The sequence below is a fragment of the Gracilinanus agilis genome, chromosome 1 (assembly GCF_016433145.1).
Source record: "Gracilinanus agilis isolate LMUSP501 chromosome 1, AgileGrace, whole genome shotgun sequence".
NCBI lineage: Eukaryota > Metazoa > Chordata > Mammalia > Didelphimorphia > Didelphidae > Gracilinanus > Gracilinanus agilis.
The window spans coordinates 612589965-612613342 of NC_058130.1; the positions used below are offsets into that span (position 1 = coordinate 612589965).

The following is a 23378-nucleotide window of genomic DNA, read 5'->3' on the forward strand; positions in this document are numbered from 1 at the left end:
TCACTGATTTCATTGAAGAGAATGACAATGAGAAGACAACATATCAAAATTTACGGGATATAACCAAAACAGTACTCAGGAGAAAATTTATATCCCTGAATACTCTTATCAGTAAAATTGAAAAAAAGAAGATCCATGAACTGAGTATGAAACTAAAAAAACTAGAAAAAGAACAAATTAGAAATCCCCTATTAAAGACTAAATTGGAAATCCTAAAAATAAAAGAAGAAATTAATAAAACTGAAAGTAAAAGAATTATTGCACTAATAAATCAGACTAGGAGTTGGTTCTATGAAAGAAACAAATAAAACAAACAAACAAAAAAAAACATTGGTTCATTTGATTTAAAAAAGGAAAGAAGAGAATCAAATACCAGTACCAAAGATGAAATGTGTGATTTCACCTCCACTGAATAAGAAACTAAAGCAATCATTAGGAGCTATTTTACCCAAGTATATGATAATAAACTGATAATCTAGTTGAAATGGACACATACTTACAAAACCACAAATTGCCTAGATGAACAGAAGAGGAAATAGAATACTTAAATAATCTCATCTCAGAAAAAGAAATTGAACAAGTCATCAATGAATTCCCTAAGAAAAAATCCCCAGAGTTGGATGGATTCACAAGTGAATTCTAATGAACATTTTAAGAACAATTAATCCCAATACTATATAAGCTATTTAGCAAAATAAGCAAAGTAGTTAACAAAATTCTTTTCATGATAGAAATATGGTGCTGATACCTAATCCAGGAAGACCAAAAACAGAGAAAGAAAATTACAGACAGATTTCCTTAATGAACAATGATTCAAAAATCTTAAATAAAATACTAGCAAAGAGACTCTAGCAATATATCACATTTCCTTCTGTGTCAGTTCATTGAGGTTTTTCCAGTTCATAGAGAAATCCCAGATTATTCACTATGACCAGGGCTGATTTAATATTAGGAAAACTATCAGCATAACTGACCACAGACCAATAATCGAACTAACAGAAATCATATGATTATCTCAATAGATGCAGATAAAGTCTTTGACAAAATATAACACCCATTCCTATTAAAAACACTAGAAAGCATAGGAATAAAAGGACTTTTTCTTAAAATAAAAGTAGCATCTATCTAAAACCATGAGCAAGTATCATCTGCAATGGGGATAAGTTAGAAGACTTCCCAGTCATATCAGAAGTGAAGCAGGAATATCCATTAATACCACTATTATTTAATATTATACTTGAAATGATAGCTTTAGCTTTAGCAATTAAAGAAGAAAAAGAAATTGAAGTAATTTGAATTAAAATAAACAATGAGGAAACTAAACTCTCATTCTTTGCAGATAATATGATGCTCTACTTAGGGAATCCTAGAAAATCAACTAAAAAACTTGTTGAAATAATTAATAACTTTGCAGATTCAAAACAAACCCACAGAAACCATCAGCATATCTATATATTTCCAACAAAGCCAAGCAGTGTTAGAAAGAAGAACTCCATTTAAAATCACTCTAGACACTATAAAATAGTAGGGAATCTATTTGCCAAAAAAAAAAAAAAAAAAAATACAGGAATTAAATAGAATTACAAAACACTTCACACAAATAAAGTTAGTTTTAAACAATTAGAAAAACAGTAATTGCTCATAGTTAGGTGAGCTAATATAATAAAAATGATGATCCTACCTAAATTAATTTACTTTTTCAGTGCCATACCAATCAGATTACTAAAAAACTATTATATAAACCTAGAAAAATTAACTTCATCTGGAAGAACAAAAGATCATGAATATCAAGGGAAATAATTTTCTTAAAATGTGAAGGATGGTGGCCTAGTAGTACCAGATCTTATAAAGCAGTAATCATCAAAATAATCTGGCACTGGCTAAGAAACAGAAGGGTGGATCAATGGAATAGATTAAGGCTAAATGAACTCAGCAATCTAGTCTTTAATAAACCCAAAGATCCAAGATTTGGGGATAAGAACTGATTATTTCACAAAAACTGCTGGGAAAATTGGAAAACAGTATGGCAAAAATTAGGTTTAGCTTGATGTTTCACACTCTACACAAAAATAAAGTCAAAATGGGTATATGATTTAAATGTAAAGAGTGATATTATAAGTAAATTAGGGAAATGTAAAATAGTTTCCCCGTCAGATTTATGAAGAAAGGAAGAACTTATAACTAAACAAGAGACAGAGAACATTAAAAGATGTAAAATGAAAAATTTTTATTATATTAAATTTAAAAGGGTTTGTACAAACAAAACCAATGCAACCAAGATTAGAAAGGAAACAACAAACTGCAAAAAAAATGTATAACAAATTTCTCTGATAAAGGTGTTATTTCTCAAATATATGAAGAACTAAGTCAAATTTATAAGAATCCAAGTCATTCCCCAATTGATAAATGGTCAAAGGATGTGAATAGGCAGTTTTCAGATAAAGAAATCAAAGTTATCAATAATCATATGAAAAAATGTTCTCAATTCCTCTTGATTAGAGAAATGCAGATTGAAACAATTCAGAGGTACCACGTAACACATCAGATTGGCTATTATGACAGTAAAGGAAAATGATAAATGTTAGAGGGAATGTATCAATATTTGGACACTAATGCATTGCTGGTGGAGCTGTGAAATGGTCCAACCATTCTGGAGGGCAATTTGGGATTATGCCCAAAGGGGTATAAAAGAATTCATACCTTTTGATCTAGTAATACCTTTACTAAGTCTGTATCCCAAAGAGATATTTTTAAATGGGAAAGATCCTGTTTGTACAAAAATTTTCATAGCTGATCTTTTTGAGGTGACAGAATTGGAAATCCCTCAATTGGGGAATGGCTGAACAAACTGTGGTATATGAAAGTGATGGAATACTATTGTGCTATAAGGAATAGATGAACTGGATCATTTCAGAAAGAATTGGAAAAATCTACTTGAACTGATTGCAGAGTGAAATAAACAGAATCAGATAAACATTGTACATAGTAACAGTAATACTGTGGAATAATCAAATGTTATAGATTTTGCTACTAATAGCAATGCAATGATCCAGAACAATTCTGAGGGACTTATGACAGAATGTTATCCACCTCCAGAGAATGAACTGTTGGAGTAGAAATGCAGATGAAAGCATATGATTTATCACTTGTTATTTGGGTATATGTTTTCAGATTTGGGTTTTATAAGATTATTCACTTACAAAAATGAATAATATAGAAATATATTTTGCATGATAATACATGTATAACCCAGACTGAATTGTTTGCCAGCTCTGGGAGGAGGGAGGACAAAAGGGAGGGAGACAATTTGGATCATATAACTTTCAAAAACTCATGTGGAAATTTATTAAAATTTTAAAAAATCTTTTTAAAAAAGGAAACATATGCCAGAGAAAACCTGATACTACCATCCTTAGTCTCTGACAGACCTCTAGCCAAGTGAAGCTTAGAGTTTTTTAAAAACTTTATTACCACCTAAAATAGTTCAGTATTTTTTTAAATTTTATTTTAATGATAGCTTTTTTCTTTATATCACAATTATTTCTAGAGATTAAACATAGGAGGATTCTTCTCACAGAGGGCTTGTACATAATATATGAAATGGAATGGGAAAGTATATGTGGTACAAAATGTAAAAGGATACATTTATATAAATATAAATAAAAGAGTTTACAGACATATGTATCGATATATGTATGTCATAGGTAAATACATGTAAATACATGTATCTCAAGTTCTATATAACATTATTAATTTATCTAACAAAATATTAAATAGAAACTCAATTTAACTTAAAATTTATTTTTTATTAGTTTGGAAAAGAGGAATAGACAATTAGAAGATATAATTAAGAAGCCTAAACCACAAATCTCAAGTTTAAGGTAAGATTTTTCTGTGTCAAATAAAAAAAGATAATCTTAACAATGGGAGATTGTAGAGATTATGAGCTAAATCTTCACCTACAGAAAATAGATTAAAAGACAGCAACATGCTTTGTGATAAGGGTTTGGCATGAAAGGTTAAATCTCATTTTCTTAGGTATCTAGAGTTCCAAAGATTTAGACATTAAACATCAACTAATCAAACCCTCTCATTTTACAATTGAAATTCAGGCCACGAGGGATTAAATAACTTGTCCAAGGTCACACAAATATTAAGTAGTAAAGCTGAGATTTGAACCCAGGACCTCTGCTTCCAAATCAGATTTTTTCACTGTACCAAGATAAGATAAATCTTGCTTTTCCCAGCTGATTTTTCTCCTTTATGCCTGTAAAGCTGAAAGGTAAAGAATCAGGAGAAAACCTGCTCCTCTGCATTGGCATAGTTTATGTAATCAAAGACCCCTAAAGTAGAATGAGACCAGAGAAATCATCTAGTCCATCTGCTATCCAAAATATGAATATTAGTTGTAGTATCCCTTAAAACTGAAGACCTTTTTTAGTGGGAAACTCAGAACTCCCTGAAAATAGCCCATTTCACTTTTGAAAAGCTGCAATAGGTTCTTTTTTAAATTCTGAGCCAAGATTTTCCTAAATTCTTTTTTTTCAAAAGTCTTTTCAGAAGAGCACTGGGAATGTCCTATTGGTTTTGGAAAAGAAAATTATATAATAGTCTGACTTAACTGTAAACTCAATGCAACTGGCAAGTCACTTTCACTTTTTGTGCTCTGTTATATCAACTATAAAATGACAGAGTTGGCCAAGAGGATCTCTAAGGCCTCTTCAGCAACAACATAACATGAATCTCTTCTGGCCACAAAAATCTCAGAACTGCAGGGGACTTCAGTAGCCATCTAATTCAACTCCTGTCTAAACAGAAAGATCGTCCATAATATACCTAATGAATAGTCACATTTTACTTACCTACCTCTAAAGAGAGAACTCACTACTTCCTAAGACAGCCATCTTCATTTTTTGATAGCTCTAATTGTCCAAAATTTGTCTAAGAATATTTTTCCTTATATCAAGTCTTAACTCTGTTTCTCTGCAGCTTCCACCCATTGCATCTTGTTATACCTTATGGAGTCAACCAGCACAAGGCTAGCACCTTTTTCCCATGATAGCCCGTCAGATATTTGTAGACAGTTATCATATGTCTTTCTTCATTCTCCTCTCCTCCAGGCTAAAAACATCCTCAGTTCCATCAACTGATTCTCAAATGACATGATTTCAAAGGCCTCTATCATTTTGGCTGTCTTCTCCGGGTGCTCTACAGCTTATCAACCTAAAATGTGATGGCCAGAATCAAACATTACTTCAGATATGGTCTGACCAAGACATATCAAAACTATCAATCTCTTGGTCCTGGACACTGTTGTAATTCTTGGGATAGCCTACATACAGCAGCTGGCATATCACATTATTGACTTGTACTGATTTTATGGTCAATTCAAAAAATACAATTTTAAGCGCCTGATACATTTCACTACACCTTGATTCTAGAAGGTAAATATTGGCATATTGGAAAAAATGGGTAATCAGGATTCAAATTAAAAATTTTAATCCTTAAGCAAATATATACTTGTTTTTAAATTAATTATTTTTAGTTAACAAGCATTTATTTTCTCTCCCACATCCTCCCTACTGGGAAAAGAAACAGAAAGGCAAAACCCTTTTAACAAATATGCATAATCAAGCAAAACATTCCCATATTGGTTATGTTAAAAAAATACACTAGCAGAGGTCTTATTTATACACCTGAAGATATGTATCAACTAGGGTTTTCTTAACTTTCTTTTTCCAACATAAAATGCTCTTGCTAGGGCAATTTGTATAATCTTTTGCTCTGGAATTTTTAAAAAATGGAATAGACTTTCAAATCTGGGCTAGTTTGCAGAGATTTAGTCCTGCCTAAAGGTGTCATCATGATTCAATGGGAAAATGGACTGATTTGAAGTGAAAAGACCCAGTTTCAAATCACAGTTCTGTTACTTAATACCTGTGTGACCTTGGACAAGTTAACTTATCTTAGCCTGTTTCCTTATTCATAAAAGATGAGGTTGGACCAGATGACATCTAAAGTTCCAGCTCTGCGTCTATGGTTTTAAGACCTTTTAAGGTATCTTACAATTCCACAGTGTAACTTGAAGGAATTGCTTGGATTCTCTGATCCAACTGATCCCACTCCCCACCCCCACCCCTGTGACTGAAATCATAGAAAGGACAGATAAGAGACAAAGTAGTAATGTATTACAGTACAAAAGCATGATCTCTACCTCATTTCTTGTTATGAAATGTGAAGATGCTTTCCCTAATGGAACTGAAGGGCAGCTTGCCATTGGCTGGATGATCATTGGCCACAAACTGAATGGGAGTGGCCTTTAAAAAGATATCCTGGGCAGCTGGGTAGCTCAGTGGATTGAGAGCCAGGCCTAGAGACGGGAGGTCCTAGGTTCAAATCTGGCCTCAGACACTTCCCAGCTGTGTGACCCTGGGCAAGTCACTTGACCCCCATTGCCTACCCTTACCACTCTTCCACCAAGGAACTAATACACAGAAGTTAAGGGTTTAAAAATATTTAAAAAAAAAAAAAAAAAAAAAAAAAAAAAAAAGATATCCTGCCAGAGAGAACCTAACTAGCTCTTGAGAAAGAATCTCCCTTTGCTGTTCTCTCCTCCCTCCTCCACTCCAAAATTTAAATACTGGCCCTTTTCCATTAAAGCACAGATTCTTAACATTTTTATGTTGTAGACTCTGTTAATTATAAACTTTATATTGTTTGGTGTTTTTTGTTTGATTTTATGGTTATTGTTTGATGATGTCATATTATAATGATAAGCCTCCAAAATAGTCATTTAAGCCAAGTAATCCTAATGACCATAGAAGCATAGGGACAAAAAAATAGAATTTGTATTTATCCACTGTTAACTCTGTGTCAGGAAGATGAAGATTGTAGTTTATTGATTGGATAAAACTCTTGACCCATTGCAGGGGTCATGAGACTCTCCTCTGACTGCCTTAAGATAGTCCTACTAGTTTGTGGGCCCAATAAAGAAACTCCTTCCTGAGCTTCACCCAAGTTTAATATTAATAAGAGACCCTGAGAACTTTCTACTATATCTGGGTCTATAGGAATCCCTGTCCTATATCTGTTACCAATTACCTGTTCTCAAGTAAGACCATTCTTTGGGTATATAATCTTGCCATCTGAACTCCAGCTTTGAGCCTGTTTCTTCCCAGTGAAACATCTCCTACCCTTCACACTGGTAAGTGTTTTGCTTCTGTGGGAATGATGTCTATATTTCCTTATGTTATGTATTTGTGTGTATGTATGTATGAATTCTTTCTTTGCTTCCTTGCTGAACCACATAGCAGCAAAGCTCATCATTGTATCATTTCCTAAGCACAAATTTTCTAGAAATTTTCAAACTCAGATATTTGCTTTAATCCAAGTTATGGGATCAAATAAATCAGACTTCTTTGGCAATCTGGCTATGGGCCTCTTCTCAGAATGATGTTTTAAAATGTATAAAATCCATAGGATTACAAGGAAAGCCAATTATATTGAAATGCAATTTTTAAAAAAAGGGTCTCAGACCCCAAGTTAAGAAAGCCTGCATTAGAAGTATTGCCCATTAGAACACACTGTACATAACATACACAAAGGCCAGTCAGTGGAAATGCCTCCAGGGAATGTGACCTTCCTCAGTAAAAAAGAGGGGGGGGGGTAAAAAGGATTCAAGGGAGAACTAGACAGTGTTAGAAATCAAGCTGTTGGGAGAAAAAGGCCCTTGGAGTTCAGCTGGGTGATATCCCTATTAAATATGCTGGGCCCAGGGGGTTAGGGCATGAGTTCACCTAACAGAATGGTTAGGACCTTGCAGAGCCAGAGGCATGAATTGCCTTAACAACATATATTCCATGCTATCAATGTACTCTTGAGCATGTACCCACCCCTGCTACCACAGCTGAAGAAGAGTATACCTCAGGTTTTATTACTATTGTTCTTATGGTGCCATCTTAGTAAATGCTCTTTTTAAAAAAACTAATTGTGCCTTTGGCTAACTTTTAAAAGGAAACAGATTTGGGGGAGGGGGATCTTATGAACTATAGTTTTAGAAGTGCAAACCCACAGAGTACCCTTGAATCTTGAGGTAGCAGCCATCTCCAATCTCTGAGTAGAATTTCAGGAAATAATTCATGAAGAGGATGCTAAAATAATACTAAAGAAGCAGTATACAAGACTAGCTGCCCTCACCAACAGCAATGACAAAAAACAACAGAAAAAAAAAACAATTTTCTCAAGAAAATACTAATATGTTATCAAGATATCTGACCATACCTGCTTTGTGAGCTTTTATAGTATTTCCTAAAGGTTTCATAATAGATGGGGCAAACATGTTAGATATGGGTAGCAGATTATAGAAGAATGCTTAAACAGACTTAGATTTTTAGCTTTTACTCATTTCCTAAGAAATTTGTCATTTTCTCAAATAAATCAGACAGATTGCATGCTCTCTAAATCTGTAGAAATGTCTAACCTTGTGAAAATAATCTAATTCAATATTGCTGCTTCACTTCAATGATACTGGCCCACACACTATTCAGGGAAATTTTTTATTTTAATCTTTTAAAGTTATATTTTTATCATAGGCTGTTGAATGTTCCCTGAAAGTGAGAAAAAGATTTAACAAATGAACCACTTCAACATTATTATTACGCCCCTACTAGTACAAAGCTTTGTTCTAGCCAATATTGTTTCAAGCCCTTTGTAATTTGCTTTTCTGTCTTCTATAGAACAAAAGGCTTAGAAAAACAGCCAAAGTCCATGACTATGGTAAGTCAACATATTATTATTAATAATAATTATATCCAACAGAATCCTAGAAATGATATTAATATATTAAATAGACACATATATAGTCCTGGAATTTACAAAACAATTAACAAGCATTATTTTAGCATGCTAAAGAATTCTATTAAATGTCTAGTTATTAGTTGAATGACCCTGGGGAAGTCACCTAACTTTGTTTGCCTCAGCTTCTTCATCTGTAAAATGAGCTGGAGAAGGAAATGGCAAACTACTCTAATATCTTCACTAAGAAGTCCCCAGATGAGGTCACAAAGATTTGGAATAATTGAAAAACAACTGAACAACAGTGTTACAATAGCCCATAATTAGGAGCATCTGGGTAGCTCAGTGGCTTAGATATAGGAGACCCCAGGCTGTGTGACCCTGGACAAGTCACTTAACCCCATTGCGAGTCCTTACCACTCATCTACCTTGGAAACAATATACATATTGATTCTAAGACAGAAGGAATAAGAGTTGTGTTTGTTGTTTTTTTTAATAGCTCGTGATTAATTCTGAGCTCTTATAATTTAAAAAGTCTGCATTTCCACAAATCAGCTCAGTTTTTTTCCAATTTCCTCTCCATCTATATTAACCCCCCCCCCCTACCCTTAACCTCTGGACCAGATTTCTTCCAGGGACAGGCAGCCTCAATAGTCATTGACTGAAACTTCTCTACACCAAAGCAATGGAGAGGATGTTAGAATTTAAACACCAGGCCACTGTTGCATTTCCTAGAGTTCCTTACAGGACTTATTGCTAGTTCTGCCTTCACTCCTTTCCAGACCAGACACCAGACGTGTATATATACATTAAAAAATATAGGAAGAGGGGGCAGCTGGGTAGCTCAGTGGAGTGAGAGTCAGGCCTAGAGACAGGAGGTCGTCCTAGGTTCAAACCCGGCCTCAGCCACTTCCCAGCTGTGTGACCCTGGGCAAGTCACTTGACCCCCATTGCCCACCCTTACCACTCTTCCACCTATAAGACAATACACCGAAGTACAAGGGTTTAAAAAAAAAAAAATATATATATATATATATAGGAAGGTAAGATCGTGCCATTCAAGTCCTATGCTAGGTAAAGTTTGCAACAAAACTCCTATGTTTGTGGCAATCTTCCTGAACTTAACCTGAAACCCCAGAAAAGAGTTCTCTAGGACAGTGTTGACAAACCTCTTAGAGACTGCATGCCCAAACCATATCCTTTAAGCTGCCTGTGAGGCACACACTGACCCCATTAAGCCAGAGAGTGGTGGGAGGAAGTGCTTGCCTTGGGCTGCTGGACAGAGGGGTGTGGCGTGTGAATATTGCCTGCAGGCATGGTGGAGAGGGGACAACAGAGCAGCCCCATTGGGCACACACAGGCACACATGCCATATCTTTGCCAACACAGCTCTAAGACCTTTGGAGGCTCTAGGAGGATTCAATGTCTTTCTTTCTGCTTTCTTTTGCTTTCAATGGCATTATAGAATAGTGAGTTGGGTGCAAGTCTTGAAGCCAGGAAGATGTGAATTAAAAGCATAACCTCTGACAGGCTATGTGACCCTAAACAAGTCACCTAAACTCAGAATGTGCTCAACTGTCCCTCTGAGACTTCAAATTGCATAGACTCTGCTAACCTGCTTTTGTAGAGTTTCCTTACCCAAAAGTTCCCTGTACAAATGAAATCAGACCAGTCATTCTCCTAGTCCTTATAGTAAACCATGCAGTCTTTCTTCAATACAAGACACACTAGAACCATTAAGGAAATCATTGTGCAACCCTAAAATTGCACAAATCTTAGATAAACTTCCTCCCATGAGTAAACTCATAAAGAGCTCTTCTTCAGGATCTGACATGAATCTGCCTTCCAAAAGTGCCAGGGAATTTATCTTAATAATGTGTTATTATCTGGCCAACATCTTGTTGTGGTAAAAAATTGTAGGAATATAAAGTTGTCCAAATTATAGTCTGTGGGATTTTTAAGTCTGTCAAAAAAAGTTGCATCTCTATTACTGGAAAGAATCATTTTTCAGGCTCATATAAATGATTAAACTAAGTTGTGTTTTAGTACTGAATGAAGTTTCTTGTAAAAGGAGAGACTGAGGCCCCAAAATCATAAGCAGGTTTATTTAGACAGACACAGCGCCATAGGAAATGATTAGCTTCAACACCTTTATAATAACCTCTATCCACTCATAAAAATATTAACCCATATTTATATAGCACTTTTAAGTTTTTCAAAGTGCTTTATATTTATCACTTGAGTCTCACAACAACCCTAGAAAGATACTACAACTATCATTCTCCATTTTTTACATCTAAGGAAACTTAGGTTGAAAGGTTAAATTAATTGCCAATGTCAAATCAGTGTAAGTATTAGAAGTTGAGACCTAAACAAGGCACTCTATTATGCTACATTGCCTCAAACACTGGATTAAAGAAACGCTTAATCTTCCTGACATCATGTATAGCTTTCAGAAAAATTTTTCCAGAAAAATTAAACGTCCTTGCTCTAGATCTGACTTGGAATGCTGAATCTCCAGAACTTCTAAAAGCTCTCCTTTCCAATAATCTAGTCAACTCTTAATTATTTGGGAATTATCCATGTAGTTTATTCAAATGGCTGGCTTTTCCCCTTCATCTTTCTCACCTCTTATTCTTAAAACTTTCAGCAGAGGATAAATAGAGAAATCCCACATCACTTAATTTCACTACTTGTTAGCTGCTTTTAAAAGAAGAGATTGAAACTAAGCCATTTGAAACACACTGTGTGATAGAGATGTGGATAATTCTGATTCCCCACTGTCATAAGTAATAATACTGTTGGTGGAACTGTGAAATGGTCCTGTCATTCTAAAAAGCTATTCAGAACAATGCTCCAAAGTTATTAAATATGTATATACTTTGACCCAGCAACATTTCTAGGCTTATATCCCAAAGAAATTTTTTAAGATGAAAAGGATCTGTGTGTACAGCAATATTTCTAATAGTTATTTTTTATGAAAAATTGGAAAACTGAGGGAATACCCATCAACTTGAGGAATGGCAGAATAAGTAATGGTATATATGAATGTTATGGAAAAACTAGTCTGTTGTAAGAAATAATGAAGAGGATGGTTTTAGAGAAACCAGGAAAAATTTAATGAACTGATACAAACTGAAATAAGAAGAACCAGAATGATTTCTACAACAACAGTATCATAAAGATACACATTTGAGTTAGGAAATCAACATAATGCCAGAGACTTGATATGAAACGTGCTGCTCACTTCCTGAGAGAGGGGTGATGGACTTAGAGTATATAGTTTGAGACATAAATATTGGAGTAACCAATGCAGGAATTTATTTTGCTTTACTATACATATTTATAACAGGTTTTTATTGTTTTTCTTTTTTTTTTTTTTTTTTTTTTTTTTTTTTTTTTTTAAACCCTTACCTTCCGTCTTGGAGTCAATACTGTGTATTGGCTCCAAGGCAGAAGAGTGGTAAGGGCTAGGCAATGGGGGTCAAGTGACTTGCCCAGGGTCACACAGCTAGGAAGTGTCTGAGGCCAGGTTTGAACCTAGGACCTCCCGTCTCTAGGCCTGGCTCTCAATCCACTGAGCTACCCAGCTGCCCCCTTTATTGTTTTTCTAATTAAGGTAGGGGGAAGAGAGGAAAGTAGGATATAGTGAAGGAAGGCAGAATCCAAAAACTCTCTATCCCTTAGCAAGTGTGAAAGTAAAACAAAATTTAACTAAGAAAAAACCCTCTAGATTTATTGCTTTTTAATTCTTATCACATTTAATCTGTTCAGATATTTGTATACTTTAGCACTTTAAGAATCAAAAGTCAAATCTTGGGCGAGTCACTTAATGTCTCTTAACTTCAGTATCCTCATCTGTAAAATGAGTGTTGGATTCCATTGCCTCTAAGGTTCTTTCCATCTCTAAATCTATGATCTTCTGATGATCCCTCTCAAACTTGATAGAGGATTTTTGAGAATTATTGCTGTTGAATAATTAGCTACCTTGGGGATGCTGAGCACCCTAATGGTAGATGGACTATTCCTCAAACATCATAGACAACATATCACCAGGTCCTTACTGCACTCTGTTAAGAGCATGGGTTCACCTCTACAACATCAATCAGCCTGAAGATATAAATAGGAAAATTTCAGTAGAAGTTACTGACATATAGTCATGCCGTATCTATAATTATCATCTATAAGTAATGAGTTATACAATCTATACTTAAAAAATTTTTAAACCATTTTCATTGATAATTTATACTTAATATCCCAGAGTTTCTTGGATATAAGCAGACTGGCTATAAAATATATCAGCCCATAATATTTGTGATCTGAATTCCCTAAATAATAAAGGAATATTATAAATGTAGTTAGCAAGTATAATGAACTTGGTATTATATAAATCTAATATATCTCTTATATTCTTTAAAACTTCAAGCTGCTAAGAGCCAATTCATATTTATCTATGTTTTCAAATAGAAGTTTATGGTGTTCATGAAAACAAATATATTTTTCCTGCAATGACCAACACTTATTTGCTGGAACTAAAAATAAAAGTAGCAGAAAATAAGGTCATTACCTTTGAGGAGTTTAGAGAGCAATTAAAGACAACAACCCATGTATACACAATGGAACTAGAGTAATCCAAAAGCTCAGCAAGTGTGGTGTGATATTTTTGTGTTTTGTGTATGACAAGAATGACAGAAATGATGCAGAATACATGAACATTTTTCGATTTATTAGATTAAATCATTCCATTCGAAAGTTAAGAAACTAAAGCAATTCATAATAGTTTCTCTGGACCTCAGTTTCCTCATCCATACAGTGAGGATTTTAGACTAGATAATATCTAAAGTACTACAAAAGCTTATATTGTGTACACAGAAATAGGTACAATATGTTGCCATTTGAGATAAGGAAAATGAAGTTCAGAATCATACAACTATTTAAAGACAAGAATCAACTCTTCCTGACTTCTGGTCTCTTGCCCTTTCCAGTACAACACACCACCTCCTAGAATAGAAATTTCTTCATTATCAAATTTTAATGAAACATCAAATACCATCTACACCCAATTTCACTGGAACTGATGAATTACCCAAAATGTCCTCTTTTATCCCTTTTCCATCTTCCTATCAATCATCTTGGTCATTTTCCTACTTTTTGATGTTCCCACCAACTGGTAATTAGGGTCATGAAACTCAAACCAATTTTGCTACTTGTTAACAGTCTCTGAATAGAAAAAGGGAGTGAAAAAAACATAAAGTTTTTATTTTACAAAGGACATTACCCAGACATGTTCTCCCTGTGCCCATTTACATGCATAATAAGTTATTAAGTTGTTCAGTAACTGCCTTTGATAGTTAAATTTAAAAACTGAGAAATGCTGATTTTTTTTCTTTTCCTTCATAGGTACCTCATATCTTGGAAGCAAATAGAAAAGATTTAAATTCAACAAAACTGAAGCCTAAACATTGCCAGTCCTACAGCCATCCCAGAAACAGAGTGGTTCCACAGTGAAGTGCTCAAATAATATATGTAAAATGATGTATTAAAGTTAATGTGAGACAGAGCAGGAAGAAAGTTGTTCAAGTTTTTCCATTTTATTTCAGTGGGGATTTATGGATATTCTCTGAAGGCAGACTTAATAACCACCTTAGCATGAGCTTTTTTTTAATGTAGTAGATTCTTTTTCATCCTGGTAGGTACTGTGCCCACTTCAGTCACAGTGAATACCACTAAGAGAGTCATCGATGGGTATATGGGGTTGAAAAAAATACTCCTACTTTTTCCTATAATCTCTTTCTCAGCATCACCCTTACCCAACAGAAGTATGATATCTGAAATCCTGTGAGATTGAAACTCAGATTATCCTTTCTGGAGCCTCAGTAATCTCATCTATAAAATGGAATTTATATTTCCCAAATTATTCTGTCATACCCAGTTTTTTTTATTAACTTAATTGGACCAATGGTTCTGTGAGAAAATGTCATTGTTAAGAGGACCTCTTTTTTCCAATTCAGCAGGGAGGCCACTGATCTGAGACCAAGGGCTTCCCTTAATTTCCTCATCTATAAATCAAAGTGGTTGGACTAGATGACCTCTTAAAGTCTCTTGTAGTTCTAAATCTATGACTCTTCTCTCTAACCACAGTTATAACCCACTCCTTAAGGACCAATGTCTTTGAAGGAAATCTTACTGCCTGACTCCTACATCAGACACTACACCCATTTCCTTCTCCCAGCCACCATTTCTACCTTCCCCCTACTCTACATCTTCCATCAAAATTTTAGAGATGCCTCAATCTTGATCTTAGCCTTTTGACTTTTCATAAGGACCTGTTCTCCTTCCCTAGCTAATAATGTACCTGTTTAGAGTGGCTGTTGGTCTCAATTGTGAAGTTCTTCATTTATGGGTTTCACTACTATATTATAATCCAAAATGTGTTCTGTGTCTATCCTGGACAAGATGATTTTAAAGATTCTTTCCTGAAGTTCAAGTAGCCATAGTGGATGTTGAGCTATTTCTTCCTCTCTCCTACCTCTCTTTTTGACTAACTAGAGAGAAGAGATGGTGAGCACTAGGATGTATGCATGGAAATAGGTGGAGATGGTAGCTGGCATTAATTTCCAGGGGAGAAAATGAAGGAAAAATAAAAAGCCAGAGAAAAGGAAAGCTAATAACTGGAGAGGAAAAAAAGGCCTGTGAAGGATTTATCTTCATCCCTTATGGGAAGAAATCTTGAGTCTGATCCTACAGAACTGGTAACACCATGAAAAATGTCAAGTTGCAGAGTGAAAAAAAAAACAACAAAAATATAACAATGCCTGAGAATCTCAGACACAGTGGTTATTACATTTAAGGGATTGGCCCATGACAGTCTGCTTAAGCATGTATTTTCTCGCAATGCCCACTGATTCTGGCTAAGGCTAAGGATTAGCTGCTCCCCTGGTGGGCGCTGATGAGTTATGGAATGACTTCCCACTGTCAGAGGTCCTGGATTGAGCATGGACCCACATGAGCACTGCTGCTTTGGTGAAGAGCCCTTTGCCATATTCGGGCCATGACTTTTGGAGTCACTGGATGGATTCAGACCCCTGAGTAAGATGTTTAAAATGAAGGACGATGTAAACACCATGTGCTTCTAGGCAAGGGACTTAAACTCTCTGGGCCTCTTGTTTCTCATCTCACTTACCTCCTGAGATGCTATGAGGATCCAATGAGATAACACAGAAAGTACCTAGGGAACCTTAAAGTGCTACATAAATCTGAGCTATGATCATCATTTTTGCTTCACACAATGATTTCTTGAATATACTGATCTCCTGCCTAAGGAAAGAACTCTGTCAGGTATGAAAGTAATGGGAGAGTTCTCCTCTACTCAATCATTTATTTTTTATAAGTCCTTACCTTCCATCTTAGAATCAATACTATGTATTGGTTCCAAGGCAGAAGAGGATAAGGGCTTTGCAGATGGAAAATTTGCTACACTTGAGCTAAATTCCCAGCATCCTTTTAAGTTACATCCTCATTTGATGTAAAGGAGCTTGGGAGATAAATTTGGCTGAGACCCACTGTGGGGCTCTTTTTTGGGAGCTTGTGCTTTGCTAAAGTGCTGCAGGTGTGAGTTTTTGGTTCTCTTTGCTCACTTTACTGAAAGAATCCTTTTCCTTTTCTTTTCCTCTTTTTATTATTAAATTCTATATATTTTTAAAACACTAGGAGTATTTATTCATTTTTTTCTCCTACAATTTTTTGGCAACCACAAAGGGATAGAATTTCTTCTCCTGCTGTGGTTTTCTGTCTCCCCTCTCCCCTCAGGAAACCCTTCAGAGCTTTCCCAGACTCATTGCCTACACCTGCCCACCAGGAGAGCTGGGCAACTGGGTCTCTTTCTCGGAGAGGCTGTTCCTGTTAACTCTTTCTGCTGCTGCTGCTACTGGTAAGCTTTAAACTCACAGCCCAGAGGAGGGGGATCCCTTTTTCCCAGGCAGCTGTTAGCTCCTAGCCCCTGCAGGGGATGCTGGTCCTCCCTCCTAACTAAGTCCTTTTTCACCCACCCCAGTTTGCTTTCTATTCTTCCTTTTAGCTAAAACCTCTTCCCACTCCAGCTAAGAGGTGTACTTGTCCCTAAAATCAGCCCAGAATCCTTGCCTTAAAAACCTCCTCTACTCTGCCTTTGTAGCCAGATTCTCCATACTCCCACCTGGATTCTGACCCCCGCCCCCATTGCCTCAGTTTTTCCTCTTGCTGAACTGCAGTGGTTGCTTTTCTACCATTGGAGAGCAACAATAACATCATATAAAATATTATAAAATAAGATCAGAGGTTCTTGAAATTGAAAATTATTTTCCTTTTCCTTTAATCTGACCTTTATAAATACAACACCAAACATCATGATTGCTACTTTACAAGAAACCTTTTTTGACTTTCATTCAATTGGGAACCTTTAAGTTTTCTCCTCATTGGGACTATAATGATCACAATGAATACATGGAACTACATTGTGCTAGAGACACCATTCTAAGAACAATGCGAGAATGCTCTGAAAGGCTGGATGCATGGACTAAATTCGAATGCTAATCTGATGATGAGACACTCTCCCAATTTATGGATAGGCTCATTGAGCTGGGAGGTAGGTACCTAGACCTTGCTATTTCTGCAGAAGGAGATATTAGACATATAAAACAACATTTTGTCAATAACTGTTGCAGAGTAATCCAAGATTATTTTAAAACACATTATCCAAAGTGCCTGAAATGGATATTGCTGTGTGGAGGTGAGCTGCTGCATATGTCTTTAAAGGCAATAAAGAAAAACAATCAGAAACTAATGATTTACTAGAAAAGATTCAGAAAGAATTAAAATATTTAACTGACAGAATTGATAAACAAGAAGAAGGTCATGATACTCAAACAATGCATTTGCCCCTCTCCAAGAACCTATCGATCCCTTACCTGCCACTTCTGTGGAAAGAAGGGCCACATAATGATAAACTGTAGGAATTTTTTCCAATTAATTAGAAATGATATTCAATGGAATAATAGATATAGAAACAACTATAGAAATAACTATAGGAATGATTTCAAAAATTACAACTTTAAGAATGATTACAGTTCTAGAAATTTAAATCAAATAACTGATAACCCAAACCAAATGATCCCTTAACAGTATATCTTAAGTGGAACTCATCCATGAAATACTCAGGGTGCTAATGCCCCTCTGCGTGGAGCAGAGGGTGGTACCCCTTAGACTCTTAAGTTTTTATTGATATTAACCCTTTTCAGTTTTGTCTCCCCTCCAAGTAGTAACAAAGAAGAAGAAATGGGTTTTGAATACAGTGTCTGTCTATCCTCCTACTATTTTTATTTGTACCATCCTATTTGTTACATTGCAAAGTGGTCTATCAACCTATACACAACCTTTAGATACTTTAATAAGCTAAATACTGATTGCTTTTAAGGGGTTTTCATAGCCCCACTACCTCTGACTGCTCGTTTTTTTATTTGCATATAATAAGATATAAGGGTCCATTTGATAACTGAAGGAAAGTGCTATAGCAATATTAGAAATGTAATGGATGAGATATATAGAGTGTCAATCTTGTACCAGTGAAAGTGTGAAGGTATTCCTAGGGGGCATGATGCACCTGGATGACTCCCAAGAGGGAGTATTTCCCAGGAAGTCTACTGGATTCTGAATGATATTTTGAACCCAAAGAATATTTTTATCAGCAGTACAGAGGTTTGTGTTTTAGAATTTGTTTAAACCTATCTCCTCCAAGGTTTAAAGATTTGCTAGATGTAAAAGAACTTGTAGCACTATTTGTCATGTAGCAACTCATGTGACTGATTGTACCTTCTGTTGATAATGAATAATCAGTACAGATTGTATGTCACTACTGATCATGATAAGATTTCCCTATTGCTGAATCTGTACTATTTTGTTACACTGTATTTGCTTGATCCTTCTACTTCAATAAATTGCTCTATAGGACAACACATATGTTACTTCAAAAAAAATCTATATTAGTAACATCAATATATGATATTACATAAATATATATGTATATATATATAATACCTGATATGCTTTTTGTAACATTTTGTGCCTTCTGTAAAATTTTTTGGTATTATTCTAGAATGTATTATTGCTGCTATACTTCCATTACTTTATCTACCTCATTTGCACTCACACTGTGGATCATGGCAAGTTAAAGAGGAAATGAATCTTATTTTTCGGCAAGTAGCCTCTATATTTTACCTCTATGATTGTGAAATATATACATTTTTAATTTTTTCCATTATTGTTTTTCTTCCTGCATATGCAATACAATATTTGATTTTCTTTCTCTCATTTTTTTGTATTTGAAGCACACGTCATCAGTATTGAAAAGATTTTTTTAACTGTTTTGAGTTTAGCAATAGGATAAGCTAAGATGTCCATTTGCCTATTATATAAATACATTCCTCAAAAGATCTAGTATTACTAACCATCTTTCTTCCCACTTATAATAGTCAAGCTCCATTTCTTTCCTGTTAATAGTGGAATAATATTCATTATACTTTTTACAAACATTGTAACCAATAACTATCTGCTTGGACAATATTTGATCATTCATTCTCATTCATCAAATGAATATTTATTGAGTACCTATTATGTAAAAGGTCCTGCTATTACAGTAGAAGAAACTGCAAAACAACCAAAAGACAAGCAGCCTACAAAGAATAATAGTTGGTTATACGATGATTAAGAGTAACAGTTAGTAGTGAAGGAATCCCTTCCACATCTTGGGAGGTTAGAGGTATGGTTCTCCCACAATCTGGAAAATTCACATAAAATTTTTGGCCCTTCATACCATAGAAGTCTGCATTTTCTTCTTTTTTTACAGAGTGTTTACAATACCTTATATGCATTTATGAGTCACAAACTTTTAAAGATATCTCTACATTTCTGTCCTTTGTATATCATCTACTGGCTTTCAGATTCTTTCTGCAGATGTCAACTTTTTGTTTATTTTAACTTTAACAAAGAAATTGCATATATTTCTGGTATTATTTGGTATTAAATGATAAAATATGTTGATATTATAGAATAACATATATATTTGATGCATTTCTTAATTTCATCCATAAAACTCCCCCAAAATTTCCATTTAATTTCTTATATTGACCTACAATATATTGAAACCTCAAAATCACAATGTGGAAAGTACACCTATATATCTCATATATGAGATCAAAGAATCATAGATTTAAAATTAGTAAAAGCCATAATGGTCTTCTAGTTCAATTCCCTTTTCACAGATGAAGAACTGATTGGTTAAGCGCAGAAAGATTATGAAGTTATATAGCCAAGAAACAGATTAGTAAATAGAAGAGCAAGAATTTGAATCCAGATCTTCTGATTCCAAATCCAGTGATATTTCCAATATCCTATGCTGCCTTCATGTACTACTGGGCAAGTCAAATCACTTCAGTTTCCTTATCTCTTTAATAAGTAAAAACAGATGATCTATAAGGTCATTTACTGTCCCTTAAGAAACTAAACAGTCCTTTTATAGTAATCCATATATTATATCATTTCTGTCTGGGCTATAGAGGACTATATTGGGATTTGGGGGGCCAGCTTAGGGTATGACATATTAAATTCACAATGTAGCTTTTTTTTAAACCCTTACCTTCCCTCTTGGAGTCAATACTGGGTATTGGTTCCAAGGCAGAAGAGTGGTAAGGGTGGGCAATGGGGGTCAAGTGACTTGCCCAGGGTCACACAGCTGGGAAGTTTCTGAGGCCAGACTTGAACCTAGGACCTCCCATCTCTAGGCCTAGCTCTCAATCCACTGAGCTACCCAGCTGCCCCCCATAATATAGCTTTTTATAAGTAAGAGCTTACATTGTTGGGGAGAGGTAGTAGTTGCTCCTGCCTTTGCCATCAGTCCCTTGTTGATGCCCTCACTGATTCCCTATCCTAATTATAGTAATTCTGGAATACCCTTTGACATAGATTGTATTTGAGAAGGATAAGAAGGGCATAGAACCCCTGCAGGCCTCTCAGTCTAGCAGCCAGGTGAGGAAATGGTGACTCTCATCCTCAACCCTATCACTACCTTGGGCATACCAGTCATCCCATGCTAGTTCTGCCCCTGCTGAGAAAGAGCAGTTAGAGTAATAAAAAAAACACAAGGTCTCTGAAATCAAAAGAAGAGTGTATTATTAGGAAAGAGTGAGGCAACAGTCAACAGTGTCAAATGCTACAGATAGGCCAAAGGAAAGAAATGATTGAAAAAAATCTATGATTTGGAAATTAGGACATTGAGTCACTAGGTGGTATTGGAAATGGAAAAGAGAAAGATAAGGTGCAAGGGGATACCAGCTGGAAATTGGGTGGCTCACAGTCAGAACTCAGAAGTGTAATGGGGAAAAGAAGTTTTTATTGGGTAAATATTAAAAGGTTAGGTCTCCAGGGAATTGAATAATTATCAATCCCCAAAATGATTTTAGTGACTTATTTACAAAATACAGGAGAGAGTGGAAGTAGGGAGATGAGAAGAGGGTAGAGTAAGAGATTGTATTCAAATCTGGGCTTTACTCTGGCAGGGCTCCAGAGGCCCAGCCAGAGCCTAAAAGTCAATTAACAAGGGGTTTAGCCACAAGGGCTTCTCTCAAATTAAGGGAGCCTCCAGGAGGCTAGTACCTCCTGGGAGGTTAAAGGAGTCAGCCTTTTTCACTCACCACGTGTAGTTCTAAGAAAGAGATTTAAGAGCAGTCTCACCAAGGTCTCAGGGTCCCAGGTCCAGCGCTCCTCCATATCCAAGCAAGAACCAGAAGAGAGAGCCCAGCTGACTGAGGTCTCTTTTTAAAGGGGCCTCTTTTGTGTCACTTCCTGTGGCCTCCTCTTAGTTTACATGTTCAATCACAACAGATGCTTTTCTTAGGACTCCCCACGAGGCAGTCAGTAAATTCTGATTTGTCACTCATTCTAATACACGTGGGTTACAGATCTCCCAACCTGTGAGTTAAATAGAGATGCTTTCACCTTTGGTGATTAAATCCAAAGATGGGCAGGGTAGATTTAATCTCTTATCACAGAAGCTAGGAGGTTGCTGAGTTCCTGGGAATTGGAACTTTGGGAGTGAGAACTTCCTGGAGGGGATTATTGGTCTGGAAGAGGAGTTGCTCAGCAAATCCAGCCTATGAATAAGCCTTTTCCAGTTTCTGGACATAGCTTTCCCTTTGGTTCCTGCCTCTTCATTCATATCCTGAGCTTTGAGATACCATTTGTTCCTGATAAGAAGCTGAGCCTAAGAATTAATATACCTGTCTGTACTCATCAAATCACTGCAGGCTGATGCCTGTGAGACCCTGTGACCCTGCCACCTGGTCATTGGCCTAAGTCAGCAACTTGAACTGTTTAGCCATTATCAAAGACTGTTTTGGAGTGGCCATAGTCAAGATAGCTAGAATAGGGATTTTCGGTTACAGCACAGAGTGGTCAGGGTGATACTGGCTTAAAGATTTGAAGACTGATCCCTGCTGATCCCTTAGCTGGTGGGAGGAGTAATTAATGGTTTTAGCTTTAGGGTTTGCCTTGGCCCTCCTTCCCAGTCCCTTCCCTTGTCTATTTATTTTATTAAACTCTTTTGTTGCTATATAAAACAGTCAGATTGCGTTCTTGAAAGATTCAAGACTGAGGGTCGCCATCTTGCCCTCTGAGCCTAAGACAGAGAGAGACAACAGACTTTTGATTTCACTAACCTTTTAATGGCGAAACCCACATCTTTCAGTGGTCTTTGAGAAAAGAATTTCAGTAGAGCAGTATAGGTAGAATCCCTACTGTAAGAGGAGGAGAAAAGCTAGATACTACAGAAGTGTCAAGAGAAGTATTTTTAGAGTTGGAGTTCTAAATGGGCATAATTGTAAGCAAATGGGAAGAAATTGAAGATACATAAGACTGAGAAAGTTGTGGTATAGAGTTGCACCATAAGAAATGACAAACAAGATGAGTTCAGAAAAACATGAAAAGACTTTTATGAACTATTATAAAGTGAAGGGAGCAGAACCAGGAGAACAGTATATACAGTAACAAATACTTTACATTGATCAGCTGTGAAGGACTGAACTATTATCAGCAAAACAAGGTTCCAAGATAACCCAAAGGGATTCATGATGAAAAATGGTATCCATAGCCAAAGAAGGAACTATTGAGTCTGAATGCAGATCAAAGCAGGCCATTTTATATCTTATTTCCTTCTTAATTTTTTTTTATTGTATTGTGATATGTGTCTCCTTTCATGGCATGAGGAACATGTATTGGAGAACAGCACTGGCAGAACCTATATTAGACTGTTTGCCACTTGGCTTGGGGATAGGGGTGGGGGGTTTGAATCACAAAATGTCAGATAATTCGGAAATAAAGAGGGAATGAAACCAAAGATAAAAGTCTAGCTAGAAAACTTACTTAGTCATAGAAGCAGGAATTACTTTTTGTCCATGGTATGAAGAAAAGAACAGAGAGCTAGTGTTAAGACTGAAAAGTTTTGAAGAGTGGAGTGGAATTAAGGGGAATTCCCAGGAACCAGCCTCAATCTTCTCCAT

General features: G+C 35.8%; 1 protein-coding gene across 1 annotated transcript in view; it reads left to right on the forward strand.

Moving 5' to 3' along the window:
- Window positions 1–14348, forward strand: part of CAGE1 (cancer antigen 1) — a 108932-nt gene extending 94584 nt beyond the window's left edge. The window contains exons 13-15 of the mRNA XM_044683686.1: window positions 3813–3881; window positions 8736–8775; window positions 14194–14348. Of these exons, the coding sequence (XP_044539621.1) occupies window positions 3813–3881; window positions 8736–8775; window positions 14194–14301 (217 nt within the window). The 3' untranslated portion in view covers window positions 14302–14348. The remainder of the gene's footprint in view (window positions 1–3812; window positions 3882–8735; window positions 8776–14193) is intronic.
- Window positions 14349–23378: the final 9030 nt, after the last annotated feature.